Here is a 13729-nt window from a genome sequence, read left to right on the forward strand (position 1 = left end):
ATATTCTGCTAACACTCATTGGATCTCGACCAACGCGAGCAGCAATGTCGCGATACGATAAACCGCAATCGCGATAGGCTACAATGCGAACTTTATCAAAGTCGGAAACGTGATGGTATGCATTTTTCCTCCTTACACGAGGCATCACAACAACGTTTCGCCAGGCAACGCCGGTCTACTTCTGTTTGTGTATGAGAAATCGGCTGGAAACTTTCCTCATGTCAGCACGCTGTAGGTGTCGCCACCGGCGCCAACCTTGTGTGAATGCTCTGAAAAGCTAATTATTTGCGTATCACATCATCTTCTTACTGTCGGTTAAATTTCGCGTCTGTAGCACGTCATCTTCGTGGTGTAGCAATTTCAATGGCCAGTAGTGTAGTTTGGAAAAAAAACCATACGGAATTAAGCTAATTTTGTTAAAATACAGCCACCCCTTTAAAAAAAAAGCACGCTGTTCACTTTGCAGCTATGTAGTCCGTGTAGAACTGGTACCAGGAGATCATGTGACCCTCCAATGCTGAAGTCAGTCATGGCAGTTAAATGGTGTGTACGAGGTGTGTTCGAGGAATCTTCTTTTTTTTTTAGAAAGAAATTTATTTATTCGTCTACATTCATGTTATCTCCTTCACTGCAGTTACCAATAGATACTATGCACTTTGCCAGCGTTTCTTCTAATCCACCAAATACTTCTGAAGCTCTGTCTTTGGGATAGTACTTAGCTCTTTCAGCTATGCACTTGTAATCTAAGCTTATGAAACGGTGTCTCTAAGATTCTCTTTATTTTTAGAAGCAGAAAAAAGTTACACGGGGCCATATCTGGCGAATATGAAGGCTGAGGCATCATTAGTGTTGTTGTTCGTCAAAAATTCACGAACAAGCAATGAGATGTGAGCAGGTACATTATCGTGATGCAACAGCCTCAAATTGTTTCATAACAGATCCGGGCGTCTTTTTTCGCATGAATTTTCCGCAAATTTTGATTATCTTTTAGGTAGTACTCCTTATTGACCCGTTCTCGCTTCCCGCGCCCGGGTCCCCGGGTTCGATTCCCGGCGGGGTCAGGGATTTTCTCTGCCCCGTGATGACTGGGTGTTGTGTGATGTCCTTAGGTTAGTTAGGTTTAAGTAGTTCTAAGTTCTAGGGGACTGATGACCATAGATGTTAAGTCCCGTAGTGCTCAGAGCCATTTGAACCTTATTGACCATTTGGATTTTTGCAAGCACTCTTTATGAACTGCGCATTAAAATCGAAGAAAGCAGTGAGCAGAACCTTCACACCCGACCGCACTTGCCGAACCTGTTTCGATCTTGTCTATCCAGCCTGCCTCCAGTGAGACCACTGAGCCGTAGTTTCGTCGCCATACGCGTACAGCCATGTTTCGTCACCTGTTATGACACGTTTCTGTAGTTTTGCCTCGTTGTAGACTTCATTTAGCAACTCCTGAGTAACATACATTGGTCGCTGTTTTTTCTCGAAATTCAACACCCATAGCGCAAGTTTTGCTGCCACACGTTTACACTATAACATCCGAAAAGATTTCATGGCATGAGCCAATCGATACGCTATCACCATAAACTTCTCTGATTGTGATTGTGATTCGGCGATCGTTCGTAATCATTTCTTTCACTTCTTCCACGTTTTCATTCGTTGTGGATGTGCTGGGGCGTCCTGAACGTCCGCCATTTTCAGCTCCTTCAAAGCCATCTCGGGAACGCTCACACTACTCGTAAATTCTTGTTTTACTCGTAGCAGACTCACCAACAGCAACTGATCCATCAGTTTAGTAATCACCATCCGTAAGCAAACACATATAACGTTCTTGACAACTGACTACAGACTAAACATCTAACATGCCAACAGTGTATAGATCCCTTCGATGCTCTTTTGTTTTCCAGAGCTCGCACAATTATTACTCAGCGTTTCCCGGCTCTAGTGGGCGTAATGACCTGGGAAATCTTAACAAACTGAATTCCAGACCCAAATACTTGGTTAAATTGAAACCTCCGCCTTTGTTTAGTAGGTTTTCTGACATCTTTAATTCGATAGACTCGACGTCACCATATTTTATTTCATGATTATATTAGAGATGGTGCCTAGAGAGCTGATTTGCTTTTTTTAGCCGGTTTTGTCGATGTTGTTTGCATCTCTCCCAGACTTCTCTAATAGTCTGCCGAACGTAAGATATGCCACATTTGCACGGCGATACACACCCATCTTTCTGAGGCCTAGATTCTCTTTAATGTTACAAAGATGACATCGGCGGGAGGCAAATACATTGGATACCACGTTTCCGCAATAGTCGACCGATCTTTGCAGATGCTGGACCAGCATTTCTCTTTATCCGTCTTAGTTTCAAGCTGTTTATCGGGTGTTCTATATTTGTGTTAAACATCCACTCAATCTGACGACCTCATTAGCAATTCCTTGAGAACTGTATCCGTAGGTATTTTAATTCTTAAGTGAGGTGCTTCTTAAGAGGAAGTGTTAGAACTCTATGGAACAGAGTCTTTAGCTCCCAGTTTTAATGTGAACTTTGGAAAAACAAGAGCACCAAAGGGCGTATCGTGCGTCAGCTCAGCGATGAATAGTGGCGAACGCTGGCTTATTTGAGAAATCACAGTGTTACGATAGTCTCGCTGCCATTGAACTGACCAGTCTGTTTATATTTATTTTCGCGCAATCTTCCGTTGGCCCTGTGCTTTTCAGAGGCAACACCCTCACTAACTTACTTTAACACGGTTTTCTTTGGTCGCTTTATTGTCTGTCTGTATTCAGTACGATTCGTGCAATATATTTTAAACTATCTTCCCGATGAGCTACAGACTTGAAATTGTAAACACATATCCGAGCTGGGTTACAATGCAATTTTAGTTCGCTTTCCTATCCTTCTGTTCGGTAGGGATAGAGGTACGAGTTGAAAGAGGTTGGTGGGGCCTGACATCTCGCTATTGTGCAGAACTGGTGTGAGGGCGGTATATGAATGCGTCCAAGTGTAATACGGCCAGATGGGCACAGCTAAGAGAGAGAGAGGGGAAGAAGAGGGGGAGAGACTGAAAGAGGGGGCATACATTTGTGTACACAGGTGACGCCTTGGGTAAAAAGCTAGTAGTATCTGTAAACATATATTTTTCTAAATAACAAATTCTCATCAAAATATTTAAAATTCTTTGATAAATCACACACACACACACACACACACACACACACACACACACACACCATAAAAAAATCAGGATATAATTTAAAAGAGAAATTTTAAATGTAACATGTCTTACATGAAACTAGAAAATATGAAAATATGTGATTGTGAATTTTTAATAGCTATGAAATTACTTATGAAATTTAAAATGAAAAACGTCAGGTGCGAGCATTACACAATTATTGCATGAATAGTTCTCCTCCTCATATTATCTGCTCGCGTGCACTCACATCTTTCATTTGAAATTTTACCATTATTTTCATAGGTATTAAATGCTTACAGTCAAAATTTTTAATAATTGTCTGTATGGGTTAGTATGTATGTGACATACTTTTTAGTATGATTTGAAAACGTTAGCCCGCATCTCGTGGTCGTGCGGTAGCGTTCTCGCTTCCCACGCCCGGGTTCCCGGGTTCGATTCCCGGCGGGGTCAGGGATTTGTCTGCCTCGTGATGGCTGGGTGTTGTGTGCTGTCCTTAGGTTAGTTAGGTTTAAGTAGTTCTAAGTTCTAGGGGACTTATGACCACAGCAGTTGAGTCCCATAGTGCTCAGAGCCATTTGAATTTGAAAACGTTATAGTACGCATTTTTATTTATATAATTATTTATTTTGAAACTCATGAGCTGCTCTTCATTTTCGCTGCCTCCTCGTAGCTTGCATACAGAAGTTGTCGTACATACACGCTAAATGTATCGTGGTCTAAGGCTTGTAGCTTTTTATATCCAATCTATTTCGTTGTCATGTTTCAGTTGCCCAGTATTCTGCCAATGAAATGAAGCCTACTACTTGCTTGGACACAAATGAACAAATCTCATCTCTCAGTTTAATAGCGCTATGCTTTGCAAGTCGATCATTTGTGTATCAGTGTCTCTTACAGTATTCCACTGTTTTCTATAGTTTTGTGGTGCACTACTTCACAATGGCACTATTCGTAATGTATTAGACTTTTTACTGCTGGTTCAGCTACCGGCAGGTACCTTTGCAATTGTCTGCGACCTGAAAGGGGGGGGCTGGGGAGGAGGAGGAGGAGGAGGAGGAGGAGGAGGGGGAGGAGGAGGAGGAGGAGGGAGAGAGAGAGAGAGAGAGAGAGAGAGAGAGAGAGAGAGAGAGAGAGAGAGAAGGAAAAGGGGGGGGAGATAGAGACGTGATTGTGTGACCGGCGCACCTGCTTCTCGGTAAGTAGCGCAAAGCCATTCGTGCTGCCGCTATCCTGACCCCGATTTTCCTAGATGGCGATTGTGCCTTTAATAGCGTAGTATTTCGCAGTGTGGGGTTTTGTTAGGTCGAAAGTGTCAATAAGTAGAGTCCACAGTGTTGCGAACGTCATCCCAGTGCTTTGCTAGAGCAGGCATCGCCGTGCAAAATTATGACTCACCAGAGGCGAACCATTGAAAGAGCTAGCGCATTTATTGACCGCAACTCTGGCACAGAATAATACATGTGGATCCAGCTGTCTGTCATGGGTGCGACTCTACGCACGCGATTAGCTGCTCATTCGCATTAAACTTTCAGTCTTCGGATACTGACGCGGCTCTACATTGTTATAGATACGTCGAACGTCCTGAGAAGTCTTTAACACATGCCGTTATCTGTGTAGCACATACACATACTACCTCAATCTAAAACACTCCTCTGCAGTTCACATTTAAGTGCCTGGCAGAGGTTTCGCCTTACCACCTTCAAGCATTCCAGTCTCGAACAGGGCCTGGGAAAAACGAACACCGAACTCTATCCGAGCGAACTCTGATTTGTCTAGTTACGATGATCATTTCTCCCTTTTTATGTGGGCGTCAACAGAATTTTTTCGCCTTCAGAGGAGAAAGTTGGTGATTAGAATTTCGTGAAAATATTTATTGCTACCAGTTTGGGGTCGTCTATATTTGGCATCAGGATTTTCGATTAAGCTATATAGGTTAAGTGATATTTTAGATGCCATAATTCTTTAATTGTCGCGATTTTTGGCCATCTGTATTGGTACCTGATTTTTCATTTGAGCTACACTGAAGAGCCAAAGAAACTGGTACACCTGCCTAATAGTGTAGGGCCTCGGAGAGCAAGCAGAAGTGTCGCAACATGACATGTCATGGACTCGACTAATGTCTGACGTAGCGCTGGAGTGAACTGACACCTTCAATCGTGCAGGGCTAGGGCTGCGCATAAATCAATAAGATTACGAGGGAGGGAGTGGGGTGGGGGGAGTGTGGAGATTTCTTCTGAACAGCACGTTGCAAGGCATCCCATATATGCTCAGTAAAGTTCATGTCTGGGGCGTTTTAACTAAGAACAGTGTGCCTGGAGCCACTGTGTAGCAATTCTGGACGTGTGGGGGTGTCAACTGTCCCGCTGCAATTGCCGAAGTTCGTCGGAATGCACAATGGGCACAAATGGATCCAGGTGATCAGACAAGATGATTACGTAGGTGTCGCCAGCCAGCATCGCATCTAGAAGTATCGGGGGTCCCATATCACTCCAACTGCACACACACCATACCATTACAGAGCCTCCACCAGTTTCAACAGTCCCCTGCTGATATGCAGGGTCCATGGATTCGTGAGGTTGTCTCCATTACCGTAGACGTTCATTCGCTTGATACAATTTGAAACGAGACTCGTCCGACCAGACAACTTGTTTCCAGTCATCAAGAATCCAATGTTAGTGTTGACGGGCTCAGGTGAGCAGCAAGGATTTGCTTCGTGCAGTCATCAAGGGTACACGAGTGGGCCTTCGGCTCTGAAAGCCCATATCGATGCTGTTCCGTTAAATGGTTCGCCCGCTGATACTTGCTGATGGCCCAGTATTGAAATCTGCAGCATTTTGCAGATGGGTTGCACTTATGTCACCCTGAACGATTCTCTTAAGTCGTCGTTGATTCCGTTCCTGTAGGTTATTTTTCTGGCCCCAGCGATGTCGAAGATTTGATGTTTTATCGGATTCCCGATATTCACGGTACACTCGTGAAGTGGTCGCACGGGAAAATTCCCACTTCATCCCTACTTCGGAGATGCTATGCCCCATCGCTCGTGCGCCGACAATAATACCACGTTCAAACTCACTTAAATCTTGATAACCTGCCATTGTAGCAGCAGTAACCGATCTAACAACTGGGCCAGACACTTGTCTTACATCGCCGTTGTCTACGGCAACGCCGTATTCTGCCTGTTTACATATCTCTGTATTTGAATTCGCATGCTCTTCAGTGTTTATAGATCAAGTTAAGATTTTCCGTGCCAATTACATTGTTTTCCCTGTAAGGTTGTATTTTTTGTCTTTGATTCTACCATTGTATCGTGATTTTCTGTTTGTTTTGTAAATTTTGTTACCTTCGTGATATTATTTTAGATTTTAGTGTTTCACTGCACAAGACCGCGAAGTTCCCGCGTTTGCCCGGTTAGATTCAATATTTATTACCAACGATTTGTATGATTTTTTTATATATTTACATTTTCGTGCCATGGGACGAGTTTTATCACAGTCGCTATTTTGCAATCATGTTGTGTTGAGTTTTAGTAATTTGATGACATCATTCATCAAAGGCGACGGATGGTATCAGTCTCTGGTTTATCTATCCCAAGTGGATGGTGGTAATATTTCCAACTTTTTCTGCGAACAGCAAATATTAACAAGTCTACCATTTAGCGAGGTATAGAGTCAGTAATGGACAAAGTCATATGGCTTTGTTTTTGCCAACACATCGAAATCTACCCATCATTCAAAGTAAGAAAAAGAGAAGTCTTACGAGTACCTCAGACGCTTTCTTTATGAGGCCCAACTGTAGCGCGACAGCTACACGCACCAAACCATCTCAAGCAGCCTGAAAAAACCTGGTGTGTTGTTCTTCTAGTCGTGGGGAGTGTATCTTCTAATTCTGGCATTATCACTGGAAGTGGAAGGACGCGATCCAAATATTTTTAGTGAAGGAATTCGATGGCAACAAAAGCAGCAAACACTCTGAGATCCGACCATGCAAGTGTGTATGTGTGTGTGTGTGTGTGTGTGTGTGTGTGTGTGTGTGTGTGTAGAAGGTGGTTTCTCTCCCAACAGTGCGTGACCAACCTGTCGACGTGACAAGTGTCGATTTACGTACTCTTGAGTTTTCGTAATCCAATGTAGTATACGCCTGCAATTGTGGGGAACGAATCCCCATTCATTCTCCAGCGCTTTGACTAGTGGCATTAGCCCATCAGATACTGTATTATAACGACAAGGAACTATGATGGATCCGTAATCCGACAGTGTTCTCAGCGTAAGCAAAGTGGTGGCAGGAAGTTGACTAACATGGCTGAAAAAATGAAAATGAAATGAAATGTCGTGTGGCTAGGGCCTCCCGTCGGGTAGACCGTTCGCCTGGTGCAGGTCTTTCGAGTGGACGCCACTTGGGCGACCTGCGCGTCGATGAGGATGAAATGATGATGATTTGGACAACACAACACCCAGTCCCTGAGCGGAGAAAATCTCCGACCTAGCCGAGAATCGAACCCGGGCCCTTAGGATTGACAGTCTGTCACGCTGACCACTCAGCTACCGGGGGCGGACTAACATGGCTAATAGCGCCTTAAAACAGCTCCAAAACGTCAAGATACACACGACGTCTTACAAAACTTCTTTTGAGTTGTACTACACGGCCTTTAGCAGTTATCGAATCACATCTAGCTGGAAAACCGTCACCGACCACGCTATGGTAATTTTGTATTTCTTGACTAGATACAGATGACCGGCCATTAATCAAAGGTACCCACTGGATAAACTTATTGCCATAATACGCTGAGGTGATGAAAGCGCCGGCCGCTGTGGCCGAGAGTTTCTAGGCGCTTCAGTCCGGAATCGGGCTGCTGCTACGGTCGTAGGTTCGAATCTTGCCTCGGGCATGGATGTGTGTGATGTCCTTAGGTTAGTTAGGTTTACGTAGTTCTAAGTCTAGGGGACTGATGATCTCAGATGTTAAGTTCCATAGTGCTCAGAGCCATTTGAACCATTTGCTGTTTGTGTCAATTAGCTAGCAGTTAGGGTGCACTGTGATGGTCTTCGCTACAAAATGTCGCGGCGATAACGCTTGGATGATTCCACGCGGGTAATAATGGGCGGGGAACTGTAGGATCGATGAATGGTAACGAGTGTGGATATTGGTACTGTTCACAGCATTGTTTCAGGTGCTCGGCAGCGTTATGAACCACATGCACTGTGACCGAAGGATAGGAGATGGTCGACCACGGTTAACTGCAGCAGTAGATGACCGCTACATTGCGCAACAGATGAGAAGAGACCGGTGTCAAGTAATGGCTGAAATTGGAAACACATTTAACAGGGCTGCAAGGCACGCAGTCTCGCGCTGCACAGTGGCGCGGCAACTGCCTGGTGGTGGTCTCTTTGCCCGCGACCAGTACGTTGTATTCCCTTGACACACGCTCATTGGCGGTGCCGTTTGCGATGGTGCCTTTTGCGATGGTGCCAACAGCAACGAGCAGTGTGTCGCGTTCTCTTCTAGGATGAGAGCAGATTCGGTCTGAAAAGTGGTTCCGGACATACGCCCATGTGGAGAGAGGTGAGTACACGTAATGCAACCACGAATATTGTCGAAAATGATCGCTTTGGTGGTCCAGATGTTATATTGTTGGGTGGCATTATGCTGCATGAACGTACTCACCTCCAAATATTTGAACCGATACGCTCTCCGATCAGCGTCAAATATTTTCCTATGTGTATCATTTCTGTAGTGCGCTTCGCCCTGACTTCATTTTTGTAGAGGACAGTGCACGACTGTATCGAACATCGCAGGTGGAGCAGCTCTTGGAACGAGAGGGTACTTGGCCTATGGACTGGCCTACTTGTTCCCGCACCTCCTCGGACTTAAATACCATTTAGCACATGTTGGATACGTAATGCAGCATGTCCCCTTGCCCAACGACCATCAAGCAATTGTCAATCGCGCTGATGGAGAAACTGAACATCCTATCACAATAACTCTTTACCAGCATTGTGGCCAGCATGGGAGGACGTTACAAACCATGCACTGCCATCCGTGATAATTTATTTATTTAATCGTATGGCTAGGGCCGGGTGCCGGTCTTTCAATTTGACGCCACTTCGGCGACCTGCAGTCGATGATGATAGGATGACGATGAGGACAGCACAACAACCAGTCCCTGGGCGGACAACATTCCCCGACCCAGAGGATTGACAATCCGTCACGCTGACCATTCAGCTACCGGGGGCGGACATCCATGCTGATTAAACATCGTATTAAGAACCATGTCCCGCCCCATGTAATGTAAAGGTGATCATCATTAACTGCGGTGGCTTTAGAGTAATTATTGTCTTTGAATAGAAGTGTCATTTGTGTTGTTATCGTTGCCTATTTCTTTCAGTTATCCCCTTTACTATACCGTAGCAGTCCTTTCTATATATGCTCTAAGTTTCATAGAGCTAGTTGGCAGTGACAAATCATACGAAAATTAAGTTTTGCACCCCAGCGTATAATTTTACGATCGAATGTAAAAGTAAAAAACCAATGTTTCGAGGTGATGCCAGTACCACCTAGACTATTCCTGTTTAATATTACTGAAGACATAGCCTTACGAAGTGGCCAAATAAACTGCTACCAATCTGTTGTGGACATGAAGCACGTAATGGGGGAAAATCTTACAGCGAGCCGAGTGTTTCACTGTTAAGACCGGGCCAAATGCATGCTTTGTTCCGCCTGGAGTTTACAGCGGCTGCGTCCTCACCTTCAGGATGATGTAGTCCGCCCACGGGATGGTGGACAGGATGATACCCAGCACCAAGGTGAAGACTCCCACCACGATCACGGCAAGCCGACCTGCAACAACAAATGGACATAAGTCTACCGCGCAAAGCAAAAGGTACACAGGAATAGACACGAAAAATAATTATTTTGACGTGTGTCAAAAATTTATTCGCCCTCCAGATCTGTGCACGAATCAAGTTTAATTGTGGTGTGTTGCAGCTATCTCCTATGATGCTGGCGCGACGCGGACACCACGCAAATTATCTACTGTACCACTGAACGACTAAGTCGGTTCATGGTTCGTGCTGCAATGTTCCAGTTCCTGGTTGCCAAGCTAACGGTTTCCAGGAACGAAAAAATTTTAATTTTCAACACTTCGTATAGTTATTGACGAAATTTAAAAATTTAAAGTGCTGTTATTATCTGTTCATTAAGAGGCATAATCTTAAGTAAAAGTTTAACACAGTGAGGGAAGTATTAAAGTTAGAAATATGCTGAGGCAACGTAGGTCACGACTAACCCAGACCATATTCATCCAGAATTTGAATACGAGAGCACTTAGCGACTTCCAACGAAGTTCAAGCAGAATTCAGAAATTTATCTCACTTACATGCTTACATTCAAATATTTACCACGTTAAATAATTTGTGAAGTAATCAGTCGTTTGGAGCTACTTTATACGTGGGTGTTCGAGAGTTTATAAAAGATCCAGAGTGTGAGTCTACTGGCCTATGAATACTGTACTCACACTCACGGCTGTAGAAAGATACTATATCCGCCCACTTTACTCCCAAAGAAGTCTGTGAACAATCTTTAGACAGAATGCACTCATGTCATCTCAAACAACAGTAAAAACGAGTCTGCAACATTATTAAAAATAATTAATTTCTGTATCACCAGAAAAACAGACAATCCTCATTGTCGTCTCAAAACAGTTACGACAAAATGGAAACGCATTTTGTTGCGACGGTAGGGTTGGGTTGTTTTGGGGAAGAGACCAAACAGCGAGGTCGTCGGTCTCATCGGATTAGGGAAGGATGGGGAAGGAAGTCGGCCGTGCCCTTTCGAAGGAATCATCCCGGCATTTGCATGGAGCGATTTAGCGAAATCACGGAAAACCTAAATCAGGATGGCCGGACATGGGACTGAACCGTCATCCTCCCGAATGCGAGTCGAGTGTGCTAGCCAGTGCGCCACCTCGCTCGGTGCGACGGTAGTATAACAATGGAAGCCTTTGTGAAACTCTTTACTACTGGATGCAGAGTTATGGCTTACTGGAGACTTAAATCAAATTCACAATAACTACTACTTAGTGCTATGGTCATCTGTGAAAGAGCAACGTATGTTCATTTAAATTCGATATACGGACGAATACCATTCGTTTACAGATGTTTTGTTATAATAAACGACCAGTTTATCTCTTGTCTAAGCAGAATGTTACAGAAATACGTCAATAAATTCAATTATATAACCAAAAGTCCTCATTTCATCTGTCTGTCATGGAAATACGAAGGGCGTCCACAAGCTTCGGTTACTGATCCTCCTCGCAATACGTAAACGGCCATCCATTTCTATTGAAACAAGAGATATATCTACAAAGCGCCAACGCACGAGTGATCTTGAAAGTCGCCTCCTAAAATATGCCGTATTTTGTTGGAAAAAACTGAAATAGGAGACTAATGTTTGAGAACAGACCAAACTATTTGGCAGTATTTTAAGTTGATATTGATAACAACTGGTTGTTTCGAAGCATTTAGCAAGGTAGCAAGTTAGCGAATTTTTCACCCGCTTGTAGAAACGAAAGGTTAGTTATGCATAATATTTTTTACTTGGTTTCGATGTTATTCGAGGCTGTCAGAAGCAAAGGTGGTTTTTATCTTCCAGTTAAGTATACGAAAAAATGAATACATGAGTTTCTAGTCGTAATTACATCCTTGATAGAGATTTCTGGCGTACGTTAGGCCCAAGCGATTCGGCCTCAAGGACTCAGGCATCCTGTAAACCAGTCCTTTGTGTAGGCGAGGCTTCCCATGGACGCAATTACGACGCCTTCTCGCTTCGTCTTGACCCAAGTGCCTCGTTAACATGGCTGGTGTCACTGTCAAGGACACAATTGAAACTGCGTGTCGAATGAGAGTCCTTCGAAGAGAGAATATAGTAACAGGCTTTGTTCTGTTGCTGCTTAATGACATCCTCTGTAGAGTTTACTGGTACACAAGATAATATCATACCCTGACATATACGTCACTATTCTCTCTGCTCTGAAAGTTAACCGTTTCGCAAGTGAAGACATAGTGGCACGCCTAGTGGCAAGAAAGCCGTTCATCACTTAACGTCGTATGTGCCATACCATTAATGTCTGTTTTAATTATTTTTCTACTTAATTTACGAAATAATTGTTATATTTTTGCGCCCTCAAGCCTTCGGAAAATATCAGGAGACCTGAATAATCGTAAAATGAATGTAAACAGAGCCCAAACTCATGGACAAAATAACATAAGCTACAATGTCTTCCTGTAGAAATACTTGAAAAACTGTATGTAACTGCAGCTCGGCCCACTGAAAGCAAAAAGATATAAACACAGTATTTCACTCCTAAGAATCACATAAATCTGTTGCTGACTTATTAAGATTGGAATTTTACTCGACATGCAATAATTTTTCCCGAAATCTAAAGATTCGATCATTGCTGCCCTTCACTCGTGTTTCTGAATTAATATAAAGTGGTAAGTTGTTCTTCAACAAACGACTGTGTTGAATAATTTTGACGTTACGGCTCTGATGCAGCAGCAATCACGGAAATGGTTTCTTTATAGAGTCGGCAAATAGTTTTATTGTTTTGGTCGTTTTATTATCATGGTAGTTTTCTCTTCAGCTACGGTTATGGCAACTTACTTGGTACGTTAAATAATGTAGATACTGAATTCAACACCTGTTTCCTACTTCATGCAATCACAAATTGATTTACTTCTAAGTGTAATGAACGGAACTTCACGTTCTATTGATATACGGCACCTTCCAGTTGTTCGCCGTGTCTTCTACTGTGTAATGTTCATTTTTTGCTCTTAAAAAGATACATGATTCTTCAGTAAATATCTGTGGGTTACAAGAAAATCTTAACTTAATGGACCTCTAATGTGCTGTTTCGTACCTCCTGTGATGCTTAGGAAACCTATAGGATGACAAATTGTGTGTGTTCTTTCTGTTACTGGTACAACTTATTGCACTAAGTTAACTCCCTTTTGGAAAAGCCGTGTTACAGATCATCAACATGTTCAACAATGCAGCTTACGGTCCGCTTGGCGCGTTACGCCGGCCGGAGTGGCCGTGCGGTTCTAGGCGCTACAGTCGCAGGTTCGGATCCTGCCTCGGGTATGGATGTGTGTGATGTCATTAGGTTAGTTAGGTTTAATTAGTTCTAAGTTCTAGGCGACTGATGACCTCAGAAGTTAAGTCGCATAGTGCTCAGAGCCATTTGAACCATTTTTTGGCGCGTTGTAGTCGCAGTGCATAGCAAAAGTGAGCGGAATTGTCGCGACAGTATGTGCTAAGTTGTAATAATAACACAGTCTAATAAACACAGTCTAATAAACACAGCCAGGACACACACTGGTGCTAGTGTCATTGCTGTTTAATAGCTGGAGCAACACTAGCGCTCCAAGCGGTGAGAAAGCAGAGTGTCACAAGCGTCGTAAGGATAATGTTCGTTTTTAATTATTTCAACTTAATTAACGGAATAGTTTATTATATTTTTGGTTTCCATGTGTTAGTAAGTTACCTAGAGACAT

The 13729-nt window shown here is 43.4% G+C and overlaps 1 protein-coding gene across 1 annotated transcript in view; it reads right to left on the reverse strand.

Moving 5' to 3' along the window:
• LOC124545249 (scavenger receptor class B member 1) overlaps positions 1-13729 on the reverse strand; it is a 388675-nt gene that overhangs the window by 58800 nt on the left and 316146 nt on the right. The window contains exon 3 of the mRNA XM_047124122.1: positions 9922-10013. Coding sequence (XP_046980078.1) covers positions 9922-10013 — 92 coding nt within the window. The remainder of the gene's footprint in view (positions 1-9921; positions 10014-13729) is intronic.

The sequence above is a fragment of the Schistocerca americana genome, chromosome 8 (assembly GCF_021461395.2).
Source record: "Schistocerca americana isolate TAMUIC-IGC-003095 chromosome 8, iqSchAmer2.1, whole genome shotgun sequence".
Lineage (NCBI taxonomy): Eukaryota > Metazoa > Arthropoda > Insecta > Orthoptera > Acrididae > Schistocerca > Schistocerca americana.